Here is a 16,716-nt window from a genome sequence, read left to right as displayed (position 1 = left end):
TTGGATTTATGTGTGTGGTATGCCACTAATTTACATGCCTGTCTGTGTGTCGTGTGGTTGGTGGAACCACGTGTGGTTGGTGTGACCACGTGTGGCTGGTGTGAACTAGGCCTGCTGCTGCTGCTGCTGCTAAGCCTTGGGGTTAGAGGTCAAGGTCTCTGTTGCTTCAGGGGATACGAGGTAGCATTGACATACTTTTATTCTGGTAGCAGCTAGCAGAGTGGCATGTTGCTCTCACCAGTCTAACTCACAAGTAAGGCTCAGTGTTTAGTCTTTTAAGTCATATTTCAATAAAGTGTCTCTCTCTTCCTCTTTTTCTGTCTCTTGTTTCAACATTTTACTGTTTGTTCCTTACTTCTAACTTTGGTGGTTTTGTTGAGAGGAGTGACTTTTGATGCATTATGCCCTGCTTAACTCTCTCTCTCTCTCTCTCTCTCTCTCTCTCTCTCTCTCTCTCTCTCTCTCTCTCTCTCTCTCTCTCTCTCTCTCTCTCTCTCTCTCTCTCTCTCTCTCTCTCTCTCTCTCTCTCTCTCTCTCTCTCTCTCTCTGTGTAGGAAGGAGCAGAGTGTGCTGTCTCCAGTCAACTGTTGGAACCTGTTGTTGACTCAGGTGAAGAGGGAGAGCAGAGACCACACTACGCTATCTGACCTTTACCTCAACAACATCATACCGCGCTTCGCCCAGGTCAGCGAGGACTCCGGAAGACTCTTCAAAAAGGTAACACACACGGGAGCACAGGTGCACATGCACGTCAAACACAAATGCATACCATAACACACACACCACAGCCACACATGGGTACGGCCCACTGCTATTTCAGCACACTCTCTATCTTTCACCTCTGTCTCTCTCTGTCCAAAAAACAAACAAACACCTCTGCCAATTTACACGCCGTTATCTCCCTCCCTGGGAGAGCATTGGGCCAGTAACTGAACAGTCGCTAGTTCGAAATCCCAGAGCCGACAAGGTGAAAACTGCCGATGTGCCCAGGAGCAAGGCACTTAACCCTAATTGCTCCAGGGTCGCCGTTGATAATGGCAGACCCTGGCTGTGACCCCACTCGCCAAGGGTATCTCAGGGGGAGTTGGGATATGCAAAAAAACACATTTCCAATTCACACCTACAGGACGTATTAATACACACTTGTACATTTGTGAAGTAGGACAAATATAAGCACCCACCAAATTATTATATTTATTTTGAAAAAGGTCAAAGGTAATCGAGGAGAGGAGGAGAGGAAATGTGGAAACAAATGCGCTTGTAGGAAATGAGACTCTCCAGGCATATGACGAATCCCAAAATATATGTGTAAATTGGCCAGAATGTATTTTGCTAGTTGTGGCAGACATTTTATAGATAAAACGATAAGTAGCATAACGTTTTAAACGTGTGCATACTTTTCTCCTCCGACAAATCAACAGCTGATTGAAGGACTCAGGTAGGATACAGATGACTATCCTTGATAAAAGGTGGAGGGGAGAACACTCTTCCGTTCGTCTACTAATGAATTGACACTCTCCTCAACCACTCGACCACTTATCGGTTTCCGGGTCACAGAGGAGAAAGGACGGAGGAGTCTAGGAGAGGACGGTATTTTTTCCCAAATGAGAATCGCTCCCTCGCTCTCTCTCTCTCTCTCTCTCTCTCTCTCTCTCTCTCTCTCTCTCTCTCTCTCTCTCTCTCTCTCTCTCTCTCTCGCCCTCCCTGTCTCTCTGCCTCCCCCTCCCCATTATCCCTGTATTTGGGATGTTGACAGCTGAGGTCTCAAGGCCACTCTTATCCAAACATCCCTCCAAACTCTTCCCACCTTTCACCTCTCCGCCTGGGTGTGTGAGGGAGTGTTTATTAATGTCTCAGTACAGATAAACCTATGGGATTACTCATCTCTAACCTTTCTTCTGTTAGAGAGATAGCTAGTTGTGTCCCAAATGGCACTATATCCCCTATGTAGTGCACTACTTTAGACCAGGGCCTATCAAAGGTACCACACTACATAGGGAATAGGGTGCAATTTGGAACACAACCCTAGAGAGCTAAGTAACTCCCGATTAGAAAGAGATGACTCAAGTAGGGTTTCAATATTTCAGTAACTTTCCCAAAATTCCCCGGTTTTCCAGAAATCCTGGCTGCAGGATTCCAGATTTTCTGCTTATCCCCTCCTGATTCCAGAGATCTTCCAACCGGATTCTCTGGAAAACACCTTGGTCATTTGGGAAAGATTCCAGAATTTTTCAACCTTACTCAAGAGATTCCAGTTTATTCTGACGCTCAACTATTAATTATAACTGTTCTCTATGGTTGTATGATCTCTGTCATGGTCGGGGGTGTCGGTTCAGCATCTCTGGGTCTGATTGAGAGGAAAGGAGTGAGCCAATCTGGAGTGTCTCGTCAAAACACTGATTATCGATCTGATGATAGCTTCGGTTTGAACTCCACACACACACACACACACACACACACACACACACACACATACACACACACAGACACACACACACACGCACCCACACACACACACAGCAGTGTGCGCATCAGCAAAACTACAGTGGCTAATTAACTAGATAATTAGTTCAATTAAAACATTTCCAGTCAGTGGCATGAGCCAGAGGCTACAAGTCTAAAGCACTCATACACACACTTATACTTGCACACACACAAGCACGCACGCAAATACACACACACACACAGTCGCGTGCTCACACACAGTGGAGCTGTGTGAAGTAGTGCAGAATGATGTCATGTGCTGCTCAGTGGGAAGTGTGTGTGATGTTGTCCGATGAGGCTGCTCATCTGAGAGAAACAGAGAGAGAGAGAGAGAGAGAGAGAGAGAGAGAGAGAGAGAGAGAGAGAGAGAGAGAGAGAGAGAGAGAGAGAGAGAGAGAGAGAGAGAGAGAGCAAGGAAACAGAGAGAGAGAGGGAGAGAGAGAAACAGAAAGAGAGAGGGAGAGAGAGAGAGAGAGTGCGAGAGAGAGAGAGAGAGAGAGAGAGACAGAGAGAGAGAGAGAGAGAGAGAGAGAGAGAGATGAACTTGGAGAAGAGTCCCCTAAGTAAGCTTGTCCTGGGCCTCTGTTCACAAACACAAACAGACCCCACACAGCCCCAGGACAACAACAACAACAACAACACAATTAGACCCAACCAAATCATGAGAAAACAAAAAGAGAATTACTTGACACATTGGAAAGAACAAACAAAAAAACAGAGCAAACTAGAATGCTATTTGGCCCTAAACAGAGAGTACACAGTGGCAGAATACCTGACCACTGTGACTGACCCAAACTTAAGGAAAGCTTTGACTATGTACAGACTCAGTGAGCATAGCCTTGCTATTGAGAAAGGCCGCCGTAGGCAGACCTGGCTCTCAAGAGAAGACAGGCTATGTGCACACTGCCCACAAAATGAGGTGGAAACTGAGCTGCACTTCCTAACCTCCTGCCAAATGTATGACCATATTAGAGACACATATTTCCCTCAGATTACAGCGATCCACAAAGAATTCGAAAACAAACCCAATTTTGATAAACTCCCTTATCTACTGGGTGAAAAACCACAGTGTGCCATCACAGCTGCAAGATTTGTGACCTGTTGCCACAAGAAAAGGGCAACCAGTGAAGAACAAACACCATTGTAAATACAACCCATATTTATGTTTATTTATTTTCCCATTTGTACTTTAACTATTTGCACATTGTTACAACACTGTATATATACATAATATGACATTTGAAATGTCTTTATTCTTTTGAAACTTCTGAGTGTAATGTTTACTGTTAATATTTATTGTTTATTTCACTTTTGTTTACTATCTACTTCACTTGCTTTGGCAATGTTAACACACGTTTCCCATTTATTCCCCAATAAAGCCCTTAAATTGAAATTGAATTGAATTGAGAGAGAGCGAGTGAGAGAGAGAGAGAGAGAGAGAGAGAGAGAGAGAGAAAACAGAAGAGAGAGAGAGAGAGAGAGAGAGAGAGAGAGAGAGAGAGAGAGAGAGAGCAAGGAAACAGAGAGAGAGAGGGAGAGAGAGAAAGAGAGAGAGAGAGATAGAGAGAGAGAGAGAGAGAGAGCAAGGAAACAGAGAGAGAGAGGGAGAGGGAGAGAGAGAAACAGAAAGAGAGATGGAGAGAGAGAGAGGGAAACAGAACGAAAGACGGAGAGAGAGAAACAGAAAGAGAGAGAGAGAGGGAAACAGAAAGAGAGAGGGAGAGAGAGAGAGGGAAACAGAAAGAGAGAGGGAGAGAGGGAAACAGAAAGAGAGTACTTAGCGCAGTATTGAGGGGGAACGTTCCAAACGGTCCAAATGGTCCCCTGAGGTCTAAAACAGCCTGGAGCCGACACAGCTGTGCACAGACTGATAGGAAAGTTCTATTCTATTACATCTTTCCTCTCTCCATATCTCTTCTCATGTTAGGTTTAGGTTTATTTGAACATCTCGGTACATATGCAGAAACATATCAAATGTGTTGTCATACAATATAAAAGTAAAAAGATGTGATTAGGCTAACTATATGGACAGTGCATCATCAATAAGGCGTAAGTCATCAATAAGTCGTAAGTCATAAACAACAAATTGGCATACCAATTTCTCCATACCAGTTTCTCCATGGTGGAAGACAGACTGCGTAGAAGGATACTAGAGGGTTATGGGTCAGAGGTCAGGTCTTGTGTCTGATGGATGGGTGTGTTCTGGCGTGGCAGATTGCTTTTTGATTGACTATCGTTTGGTTATATGTCACTCGATGGACGCTACACACCCTCCAATCAATCAACTGGCTTCAGAGAGGGCTGTCTTCTCCACTCTCTAGTTTTTAGCTGATAGGAGTGGAACCCGGTGTGGTCGTCTGCTGCAATAGCCCATCCGTGACAAGGATTGACAAGTTGTGCGTTCCGAGATGCCATTCTGCACACCACTTCTGTATTTGTCTGTTTGTGGCCCGCCTGTTAGCTTGCACGATTCTTGCCATTCTCCTTTGACCTCTCTCATCAACGAGCTGTTTTCGCCCACAGGACTGCCACTGACTGGATGTTTTTTGTTTGTCGCACCATTCTCGGTAAACCCTAGACACTGTTGTGCGTGAAAAGCCCAGGAGGGCGGCCGTTTCTGAGATACTGGATCCGGCGTGCCTGGCACCGACGATCATACCACGCTCCAAGTTGCTTAGGTCACTCGTTTTGCCCATTGTAACATTCAGTTGAACAGTAACTGAATGCCTCAATGCCTGTCTGCCTGCTTTATATAGCAAGCCACAGCCACGTGACTCACTGTCTGTACGAGCGATCTATTTTTCTGGAACAGGGTAGTGTACCTAATAAACTGGCTGGTGAGTGTATATATCCTCCCCTCATCGCTCTCTTTACTCCTCTGTTCTCCCCCGTCTCCCACTCAACCCCCCCACCCCTCACACACATACCGCCAACGGCTGCAATTTCATAATCAGGAGTAAATGCTTAGAGTTAGAACTCAATTAATCTCTCTCGCCTGGAAAGCCCAGACGTTTTCCATCCAGCACAGATAGAGGAGAGCAGAAAGAACATTTCCCTCAGTCAGTTTCCCAGCAGCCCACTAGTGAGGAGGACTCTGCTATGGAGCTTTCTCTCTGTAGAATCATTTGTCACCTGCAGCCTGTGATTGATGGATGGCTGGCTGGATGGGTGGATAGATGGGTGGATAGATTGAAAGATGGATGACAGTGAGGGGCTGATTGGAGTTTAGATGGATTTATCTTGTTAATGTTAATGATGAGGGTATGTCTATTATTACAGAGGATAGACAGCCTCTCTAATCTTCTCTGTGTCTCTGCAGAGTAAGGAGGTTGGTGTCCAGCTTCAGGAGGATCTGATGAAGGTTCTGAACGAGCTTTACACGGTAAGACTGACTCCACACACACACACACACACACACACACACACACACACACACACACACACACACACACACACACACACACACACACACACACACACACACACACACACACACACACACACACACACACACACATCACAGAAACACACACAGGCACACACACTCTTCACCACAATGAGACTGGTGTTGTATGTGTAGGTCAGTCAACATGGCTGTTTAATAGTCACCATGTGTTTTAACTGTGGTTGTGGAGGAGGAGATATTCACAGGAAAGATTCCCTGCTGGGAGGGAGGTTGTTCTCTGTTTAGGGGCAGCAGAGGAACCATATAACTATGTCCAGGCCAGTAGCAGCAGACTAATAGTGTAATTACACAGTGAGACACTCCACAAGACAGAAATAGACCGGCACATACCCACACACACACACACACACACACACACACACACACACACACACACACACACACACAGACACAGTATGGAGAGAGGACTGGGCTTAACGCCTGCCTCAGTACAGAATCTGACAGAAAGAATGCAGATTATCATATCTATACATCACCTCAACTCCTAAACACCTCAGCTTTAAAACGGCAATCAGCAGTTGAAACAATAACAATAACCAAGCGTCTCCCCGCCGCTGTTTCAGTTAAAAGCTTAGGGACGGGGCTGGAGAAATGTAACAACTCTCAAATGTATAGACATAGCTATGGATGCAACGACTGACCATCCATGATATCAACATATAGCTTTAACCATGTTTTGAGGCTATATAGTGTTTGTTTACAAACGTTGGAGTAAAACAAGCTTATATTTTGGGTTCTGATGGGGTACGACAGTTAAACTAAGCTCATGATTCATTTATAAGTTACATTCTTCATGAATCAATAGGTTCATATCATTAATGTATAAGTCAAAAAATTGATGTAGCAACTGCAGATTGCCCCATTAACTGATCCTTGTTCTAGAGATTAGTGAATCTGAGCCTTGCCTAGCTCTGGCCACACACACACACATACACACACTCTTGTGAAGCAGCGGTCTGATGGTTTAAAGAGGGAAATGTAATGATGGGGTCCGCCCATGTTTCCCCTTTAAGTGGTCAGTGTTAGTGCTGACACTGCACACACTAACATACGTGTGTGTGGCATTCCCTGGCAGAATTGTGTGTGGGTGGGTGAGTGAATGAGAGAGATTGAGAGACAGAGAGACAGAGACAAAGTGAGAGAAAGTGTGTGTGTGTGTTTGTGTATGTACGTACAGTGGGGAGAACAAGTATTTGATACACTGCTGATTTTGCAGGTTTTCCTACTTACAAAGCATGTAGAGGTCTGCAATTTTTATCATAGGTACACTTCAACTGTGAGAGACGGAATCTATAAAAAAAATCCAGAAAATCACATTGTATGATTTTTAAGTAATTAATTTGCATTTTATTGCATGACATAAGTATTTGATCACCTACCAACCAGTAAGAATTCCGGCTCTCACAGACCTGTTAGTTTTTCTTTAAGAAGCCCTCCTGTTCTCCACTCATTACCTGTATTAACTGCACCTATTTAAACTCGTTACCTGTATAAAAGACACCTGTCCACACACCGTATTGAGGGGAGGATGGATGGGGCCATGTATCGCGAGATGGGTCGTGGCTGGGTCTTCCAGCATGACAACGACCCGAAACACACAGCCAGGGCAACTAAGGAGTGGCTCCGTAAGAAGCATCTCAAGGTCCTGGAGTGGCCTAGCCAGTCTCCAGACCTGAACCCAATAGAAAATCTTTGGAGGGAGCTGAAAGTCCGTATTGCCCAGCGACAGCCCCGAAACCTGAAGGATCTGTATGGAGGAGTGGGCCAAAATCCCTGCTGCAGTATGTGCAAACCTGGTCAAGACCTACAGGAAATGTATGATCTCTGTAATTGCAAACAAAGGTTTCTGTACCAAATATTAAGTTCTGCTTTTCTGATGTATCAAATACTTATGTCATGCAATAAAATGCAAATTAATTACTTTAAAATCATACAATGTGATTTTCTGGATTTTTGTTTTAGATTCCGTCTCTCACAGTTGACCTATGATAAAAATTACAGACCTCTACATGCTTTGTAAGTAGGAAAACCTGAAAAATCGGCAGTGTATCAAATACTTGTTCTCCCCCCACTGTATGTATACACATCAGGATTTCCGTTTGGAAAATGTGGCGCCGGACATTTGACCGGCAGCATATTGATTTACAGGACATTTGAAAGAGGGGAGATATAATATGCAACAACTAGCATGGGTTGCTAATATGACTAGGATTTTGATTTTGGCTACTGCACAATGAAAGAAAGTTGATATAAAATAATAGCCTTCACGGATATGGTCTGATTTTGGCTTGGCTACTTTGAAGGAAGGTAAGACATGCCTCATAATATGTATTAAAACTTTCAGGTTTCAAACAATTAAGTATATATTTTCAAAATGCATACTGCCTCCAGCTCATTGCAAAGTGGTAAATGACGCTCTGATGAAGCCTACCTTCCGTTGCCTATACATTTGCTGTTTGAGATGCTGTAGCAGCAGCTCTCCCGCTGTCTGACAGATTTTCCACTCAAAGGCTCTGTATCTGTATGCTGTAGGCGTGTGATAAATAAGGTCAATGTCGAAGGTGTTCATTCCACAGACTCATGTACGTAACAAATATACTGTACAAACGCGGCAATTTAATTCCACTAAATAATGCAAATTAACCTATAGAACGATAAGCATGACCAATTAAATATATTTACATCGACTGGTATTTCAGTCAGTGAATAGGCTAAAAAGCATTATTTCACAATGTGATTTTTTTCTTCTTCTCTCTGAGAATTGGCCGGTGGCAATTTTATTTATCGGCTTTTAAATTTTTTTAGCAGCCAAAAGACGGCTATTACCGGCTAACGGAAACCCTGATGCGGTGTGTGGAATTCCCTGTCAGTGTTGTGGGATGCCAGCGCACCAGGCCTCTTGGGAACGCCAGGCCTCTCATTCCTGACAATCCACTGCTGTCCAGCCGTGCTTCTCAAGGAGACAAACACACACACAACACTCTCTCTCTCTCTCTCTCGCTCTCTCTCGCTCTCTCTCTCTCTCTCTCTCTCTCTCTCTCTCTCTCTCTCTCTCTCTCTCTCTCTCTCTCTCTCTCTCTCTCTCTCTCTCTCTCTCTCTCTCTCTCGACAAAAACCAACAACGCGAATTAAACAAAACAAAGACAAATCAATCAGACATTAACAGTAAACATTACACACACATAAAGTTTTGAGAGAATTACAACGTTTAAAATGTTATATTATTAGCGGTTAAATGTTTTTGTAGAAATAGGCAGGGGGGTGGGGTAATAAATAGACAGATATAGGTTATATTTGCATTGGTGTTTCTGTCCCACTGGTTGACCTTTTCTTGTGGCAGCAGGTCACACATTTTGCTGCTGGGATTGCACACTGTGGTATTTTGCCTAACAGATATGGGAATTTGTCCAAATTTGATTTGTGTTCAAATTATTTTGTGGGTTTGTGTAATTTTAGGGAAATATGTGTTTCATATGGTCGTACATTTAGCAGGAGATTAGAAAGGGCAGCTCGGTTTCCACCTCATTTTTTGGGCAGTTGCCACATATCCTGTCTTCTCTTGAGAGCCAGGTCTGCCTATGGCGACCTCTCTGAATAGCAAGGCTCACTGAGTCTGTACATAGTATTTTCTTCATTTTGGGTCAGTCACAACAGTCAGGTATTCTGCCAATGTGTACTCTCTGTTTAGGGCAAGGTAGCATTCCAATTTGCTCTGTTTTTTGGTTGATTCTTTCCAATGTGTCAATAGTTCTCTTTTTGATTTTTCATAATATGGTTGGATCTAATTGTGTTGCTTTCCTGGGGGTCTGTTTGTATTTGTGAACAGAGCTCCAGAACCAGCTGGCTGAGGGGGCTCTTCTCCAGGTTAATCTCCTTGCAGGTTAGGGCTTTGTGATGGAAGGTTTGGGCATCGCTTTCCTTTAGGTGGTTGTGGAATTTAACAGCTCTTTTCTAGATTTTGATAATTAGTGGGTATAGTCCTAATTCTGCTCTGTATGCATTATGTGGGGTTTTACGTTGTACACAGAGGATGTTTTTGCAGAAATGGGTGTTCGTCCCATTCTGTGAATTCTTGGTTGGTGAGTGGACCACAGACCTCACAACCATAGAGGGCAATGGGTTCTATAACTGATTGGAGTATGTTTTTGCCAGATCCTATTTGGGATGTCAAATGTTATGTTATTTTTGATGGCATAAAAGGCCCTTCTTGCCTTGTCTCTCAGATCGTTCATAGCCTTGTGGAAGTTACCTGTGGTGCTGATGTTTAGGCCGAGGTATGTGTAATTCTTTGTGTGCTCTAGGGCAACGGTGTCTAGATAGAATTTAAGTTTGTGGTCCTGGCATCTGGACCTTTTTTGGAACACCATTATTTTTGTCTTACTGAGACAAGTCTGACAGAACCTGTGCAAGAGATCTAGGTGCGGCTGCAGGCCCTCATTGGTTGGGGGCAGAAGCACCAGGTCATCTGCAGTAGACAGTAGACATATCAGAATCTATTAGGGTGAGGCCAGGTGCTGAAGACTCTTCTGGTGCCCTCGCCAATTCATTTATATGAAAGTTGAAAAGGGTGAGGCTCAAACTGCATCCCTGTTTCACCCCCGATCCTGAGGGAAGAAATATGTGTGTTTATTGCCCATTTTGACCGCACACTTATTGTTTGTGTACATTGATTTTATAATATCGTAGGTTTTCCCCAAAACACCGCTTTCCATCAGTTTATACAGCAGGCCCTCATGCCCACGCATGAGAATACTTTTGTTTTGTTTTGTTTTGTTTGTCAATTAGGTTGTGCAGGGTGTATACATGGTCTGTCATACAGTATTTTGGTAAAAAGCCAATTCGACATTTGCTCAGGACATTGTTTTCACTGAGGAAATGTTGGAGTCTGCTGTTGATGATACTGCAGAGGATTTTCCCTAGGTTACTGTTGATACAGATTCCCCTGTAATTATTGGGGTCAAATTTGTGTCCACTTTTGTGGATTGGGGTGATCAGACTTTGGTTCCAAAGATTGGGGAAGATGCCAGAGCTGATGATAATATTGAGTTTGAGTATAACCAACTTGAATTTGTGGTCTGTATATTTTATTATTTCATTTAGGATACCATCAACATCACAGGCTTTTTTGGGTTAGAGGATTTGTATTTTGACCTGCAATTCATTCAATTTAATTGGACAGTCCAATGGGTTCTGGTAGTCTTTAATAACTGATTCTACATTTTGTAAATTGTCATGTATATGTTTTTGCTGTTTGTTCTTTGTTATATGGCCGAAAAGTTTGGAGAAGTGGTTTATCCATACATCTCCATTTTAGATACACTCTTAGAAAAAAAGGGTCCTTCGACTGGCCCCATAGGAGAACCCTTTGATTAACCCTTTTTGGTTCCAGGTAGAACCCTATTGTGTTCCATGTAGAAACCTTTTCCCAGAGGGTACTACATGGAACCCAAAATAGTTCTACCTGGAACCAAAAAGGGTTCTCCTATGGGGATAGCCGAATAACCCTTTTGGAACTATTTTTTCTAAGAGTGTAGCTAGCTCTTTGTGTTGTTGTTTGTTCAGTGTTTTCCAATTTTCCCAGAAGTGACTTGATTCTATGGATTCTTCAATTACATTGAGCTGTTTTTTGACGTGCAGTTCCTTCTTTTTTCTTAGCCTATTTCTGTACTGTTTTAGTGTTTCCTCATAGTAAAGGCATATGTTCTGGTTTTCTGTGTCTCTGTGTTTTTGGTTGAATAGGTTTCTCAATTTCTTTCTTAGGTTTTTGCACTTTTCATCAAACCATTTCTCATTGCTGTTAATTTTCTTAGGTTTTCTGCTTGAATTTTTATTAGTGGTAATGGCTGGAGTGGAATAGGTGGAATGGTATCAAATACATCAAACACGTGGTTTCCATGTGTTTGATGACATTCCATTCGCGCCGTTCCAGACATTATTATGAGCCGTCCTCCCCTCAGCAGCCTCCACTGGTAAGAGTCCACTTGAAGCCTATGTACAGACCCAGCGTGCGACAGAGCTGAAGGAGTTGTGACCCGTTTTTGTTGGTTATGTTGTCGTAGTCTCTCTCTCTCTCTAACCCTGCACCCACCTGTCCTCCTGTGTAGGTGATGAAGACGTACCACATGTACAACACAGACAGTATAAACTCTGAGAACAAACTGAAGGATGCAGAGAAACAGGAGGAGAAGCAGATGGGGCGCTCTGGTCGCCAGGACGAAAGACAGACTCCCAGGTCACCTGACACACTGGCCAGCATCAAGACGGAGGAGAAACATGTCCGACGCTCCTCAGTCAAGAAGATAGAGAAGATGAAGGAGAAGGTAAAGAGAGAGAGAGAGAGAGAGAGAGTGTGTGTGTGTGTGTGTGTACAGGGACGTTGAGACCTCTACTGACTGATAATGCAGCTCACACAGTACAGTCCATTATAGTGTGTGTGCATATACCTGCATGTGTGTGTGGTCCTCTGTAGCTCAATTGGTAGAGCATGGCGCTTGTAACGCCATGGTAGTGGGTTCGATCCCCGGGACCACCCATACGTAAAAATGTATGCACACATGACTGTAAGTCGCTTTGGATAAAAGCGTCTGCTAAATGGCATATTATTATTATTATTATTATTATTATTCATGAATGATGTATGAGTTTCTAACTGTCTTAATGCTCTAGCCATGTTCTTCTACAGTGGGGCTCTGTTAGAGAGACAAGACCCTACTACTGGCCTTATTATTATCTACCAATAGAGACCATGTTCTCTCTCAATCCTGTTATCTCTCTTTCTCTCCCTCTCTCTTTCTCTCTGTCTCTCTCTCTTTCTCCCCCTCTCTCTTGCTCTCTTTCACCCCCTCTCTATCTCTCTCTCTGTGTGTGTCCCTCTCAGAGGCGGGCTAAGTACACAGAGAACAAGCTGAAAGCGATCAAGGCGAGGAATGAATACCTACTGGCTCTGGAGGCTACCAACAGCTGTGTCTTCAAATACTACATCCACGACTTGTCTGACATCATCGACGTGAGTAACACACACACACACACACACACACACACACACACACACACACACACACACACACAACCTGTTGGACATCGTAAAAATAGATAGTCCAGCAGTCTTTCTGGGGGGCAGAGAACAACTGAGTATGTAGCCCAACCCTCATCCCACCTCCTCCCCCTCTCCCTGCAGCAGGTAGACCTGTCAGCCTCAACTCAATTTAACAAGGCCTACTACAAGCAGAGCAGGGTTCTCCCCTCATCCCCCATCATCCCTACTCCCCCTCATCCCCCATCATCCCTACTCCCCCCTCATCTCCCATCATCCCTACTCCCCCTCATCCCCCATGATCCCTACTCCCCCTCATCCCCCATTATCCCTACTCCCCCTCATCCCCCATCATCCCTACTCCCCCTCATCCCCATCATCCCTACTCCCCCTCATCCCCATTATCCCTACTCCCCCTCATCCCCATGATCCCTACTCCCCCTCATCCCCCATTATCCCTACTCCCCCTCATCCCCCATCATCCCTACTCCCCCTCAGCCCCATCATCCCTACTCCCCCTCATCCCCCATGATCCCTACTCCCCCTCATCCCCCATCATCCCTACTCCCCCTCATCCCCCATGAGCCTCCTCCCCTCATCCCCCATGATCCCTACTCCCCCTCATCCCCCATGATCCCTACTCCCTCATCCCTCATCATCCCTACTCCCTCTCATCCCCCATCATCCCTACTCCCCCTCATCCCCCATGAGCCTCCTCCCCTCATCCCCATGATCCCTACTCCCCCTCATCCCCCATGATCCCTACTCCTCATCCCTCATCATCCCTACTCCCTCTCACCCCCATCATCCCTACTCCCCCTCATCCCCCATCATCCCTACTCCCCCCTCATCCCCCATGATCCCTACTCTCCCTCATCCCCCATCATCCCTACTCCCTCTCATCCCCCATGATCCCTACTCCCCCTCATCCCCCACGATCCCTACTCCCCCTCATCCCCCATCATCCCTACTCCCCCTCATCCCCCATGAGCCTCCTCCCCTCATCCCCCATGATCCCTACTCCCCCTCATCCCCCATGATCCCTACTCCCCCTCATCCCTCATCATCCCTACTCCCTCTCATCCCCCATCATCCCTACTCCCCCTCATTCCCCATCATCCCTACTCCCCCTCATCCCCCATGATCCCTACTCTCCCTCATCCCCCATCATCACTACTCCCCCTCATCCCCCATGATCCCTACTCCCCCTCATCCCCCATGATCCCTACTCCCCCTCATCCCTTCTTTCACACTGGCAGGGCTCCCCTCTTTGCACCCTCCTCCCTCCTCCCTCATCCCCCTCTTTCTCCCTACTCTTCCCTGACCCTTAACAAGGACCACTGACAGGGCTCTCCCTCCTCTCCTGTTCCCTCCTCTCCTGTTCCCTCCTCCTCCCCCTCCTCTTCTGTTCCCCCGTCCTCCCCCTCCTCTTCTGTTCCCTCCTCCCCCTCCTCTTCTGTTCCCTCCTCCCCCCTCTCTTCTGTTCCCTCCTCCTCCCCCTCCTCTTCTGTTCCCTCCTCCTCCCCCCTCCTCTTCTCCTCCCCCCTCCTCTTCTGTTCCCTCCTCCTCCCCACTCCTCTTCTGTTCCCTCCTCCTCCCCCTCCTCTTCTGTTCCCTCCTCCTCCCCACTCCTCTTCTGTTCCCTGCTCCCCCCTCCTCTTCTGTTCCCTCCTCCTCCCCACTCCTCTTCTGTTCCCTCCTCCCCCCTCCTCTTCTGTTCCCTCCTCCTCCCCCCTCCTCTTCTGTTCCCTCCTCCCCCCTCCTCTTCAGTTCTGTCCTCCTCCCCCTCCTCTTCTGTTTCCTACTCCCCCCTCCTCTTCTGTCCCTACTCCCCCCTCCTCTTCTGTTCCCTCCTCCCCCTCCTCTTCTGTTCCCTCCTCCCCCTCTCTTCTGTTCCCTCCTCCTCCCCCCTCCTCTTCTGTTCCCTCCTCCTCCCCCTCCTCTTCTCCTCCCCCCTCCTCTTCTGTTCCCTCCTCCTCCCCACTCCTCTTCTGTTCCCTCCTCCTCCCCCCTCCTCTTCTGTTCCCTCCTCCTCCCCACTCCTCTTCTGTTCCCTCCTCCTCCCCCCTCCTCTTCTGTTCCCTCCTCCTCCCCCACTCCTCTTCTGTTTTACTGCTCCCCCCTCCTCTTCTGTTCCCTCCTCCTCCCCACTCCTCTTCTGTTCCCTCCTCCCCCCTCCTCTTCTGTTCCCTCCTCCTCCCCCCTCCTCTTCTGTTCCCTCCTCCCCCCTCCTCTTCAGTTCTGTCCTCCTCCCCCCTCCTCTTCTGTTCCCTACTCCCCCCTCCTCTTCTGTTCCCTCCTCCCCCCTCCTCTTCTGTTCCCTCCTCCCCCCTCTCTTCTGTTCCCTCCTCCTCCCCACTCCTCTTCTGTCCCCCCCCCCTCCTCTTCTGTTCCCTCCTCCCCCCTCCACAGACTGAGAGCCTTTGGCTATGTGTACAGGAATGATGATGATTGATGAAGTAGTTCTAATGCTCCTTCACTCCTTCCAACTGAAGGGTTAGCATGTAGCATACCTCTCATGAATGATGGTGTAGCATGTACTGTAGCTTGTTTGAATGGACATCGATGGGAATGTCTCATTGCCTAAGACATATTGCTTTGATTTGAACCATGCCTTTGTAAGCATCTCTTTGAATTAAACAACTCTCTCTCTCTCTCTCTCTCTCTCTCTCTCTCTCTCTCTCTCTCTCTCTCTCTCTCTCTCTCTCTCTCTCTCTCTCTCTCTCTCTCTCTCTCTCTCTCTCCCCTCCTTCCCTCTCTCAGTGCTGTGACCTGGGCTATCATGCCAGTCTCCACCGTGCGTTGCGGACCTACTTGTCAGCCGAGATGAACGTGGAGGCATCTAAACACAGCGGTCTGGAGGGCCTGGAGGGGGCAGCAGAGAGCCTGGAGCCCAACGGTGACAAGCAGAGGCTGATGGAGACCTACAACAACGTCTTCTGTCCCCCCATGCGCTTCGACTTCCAGTCACACATGGGAGACACGGTACGGGAGTGGGATGGGGTTTGGTGGGTGGGTGGGTGGTGGTGGGGGTTAGTAAGTGTACGTGTGTGTGTGAACTTAAACCAATTGTGTGTGTCTATCTATTTCTCTCTGTTACTCTCTCCCTCTCTCTCTCTCTATCCCTCTTTCTCTCGCTCCCTCTCTCTCTATCTCTCTCTAGATGGGGGTAGTATGTGCCCAGCAGCCTTTAGAAGGGGAGTTACTCCAGAGGTGTCAGCAGCTGCAGTCCCGTCTCTCCACCCTCAAGATCGAGAACGAGGAGGTGAGACATCACTCCATCATTTAACCCCCTCACCCCCCATCTCTCACCTCATCACTCCATCATTTAAAACCCTCACCCCATATCTCACCTCATCACTAACCCCCTCACCCCCATCTCTCACCTCATCACTCCATCATTTACCCTCCTCACCCCCCATCTCTCACCTCATCACTCCATCATTTAATACCCTCACCCCATCTCTCACCTCATCACTCCATCATTTAACCCCCTCACCCCCATCTCTCACCTCATCACTCCATCATTTAACCCCCTCACCCCCATCTCTCACCTCATCACGCCATCATTTAATCCCCTCAACCCCCATCTCTCACCTCATCACTCCATCATTTAACCCCCTCACCCCCATCTCTCACCTCATCACTCCATCATTTAACCCCCTCACCCCCCATCTCTCACCTCATCACTCCATCATTTAACCCCCTCACCCCCATCTCTCACGTCATCACT

The 16,716-nt window shown here is 46.7% G+C and overlaps 1 protein-coding gene across 3 annotated transcripts in view; it reads left to right on the top strand.

Moving 5' to 3' along the window:
- Nucleotides 1-560: 560 nt before the first annotated feature.
- Nucleotides 561-16,716, top strand: part of srgap2 (SLIT-ROBO Rho GTPase activating protein 2) — a 36,834-nt gene continuing 20,678 nt past the window's right edge. For 2 of the 3 annotated variants that reach the window (XM_045222976.1, XM_045222978.1), the window contains exons 1-6: nucleotides 640-717; nucleotides 5,804-5,866; nucleotides 12,055-12,270; nucleotides 12,828-12,956; nucleotides 15,747-15,968; nucleotides 16,147-16,248. In XM_045222976.1, the coding sequence (XP_045078911.1) occupies nucleotides 5,840-5,866; nucleotides 12,055-12,270; nucleotides 12,828-12,956; nucleotides 15,747-15,968; nucleotides 16,147-16,248 (696 nt within the window). In that variant the 5' untranslated portion in view covers nucleotides 640-717; nucleotides 5,804-5,839. Of the gene's footprint in view, nucleotides 718-5,803; nucleotides 5,867-12,054; nucleotides 12,271-12,827; nucleotides 12,957-15,746; nucleotides 15,969-16,146; nucleotides 16,249-16,716 lie in introns of all 3 variants that reach the window. The other variant, XM_045222977.1, reaches the window with a different exon arrangement.

Source organism: Coregonus clupeaformis, chromosome 10 (assembly GCF_020615455.1).
Source record: "Coregonus clupeaformis isolate EN_2021a chromosome 10, ASM2061545v1, whole genome shotgun sequence".
NCBI classification, from domain to species: domain Eukaryota; kingdom Metazoa; phylum Chordata; class Actinopteri; order Salmoniformes; family Salmonidae; genus Coregonus; species Coregonus clupeaformis.
Note: the sequence above shows the minus strand (reverse complement) of the source record. Positions and strands in the feature narration are given on the sequence as shown.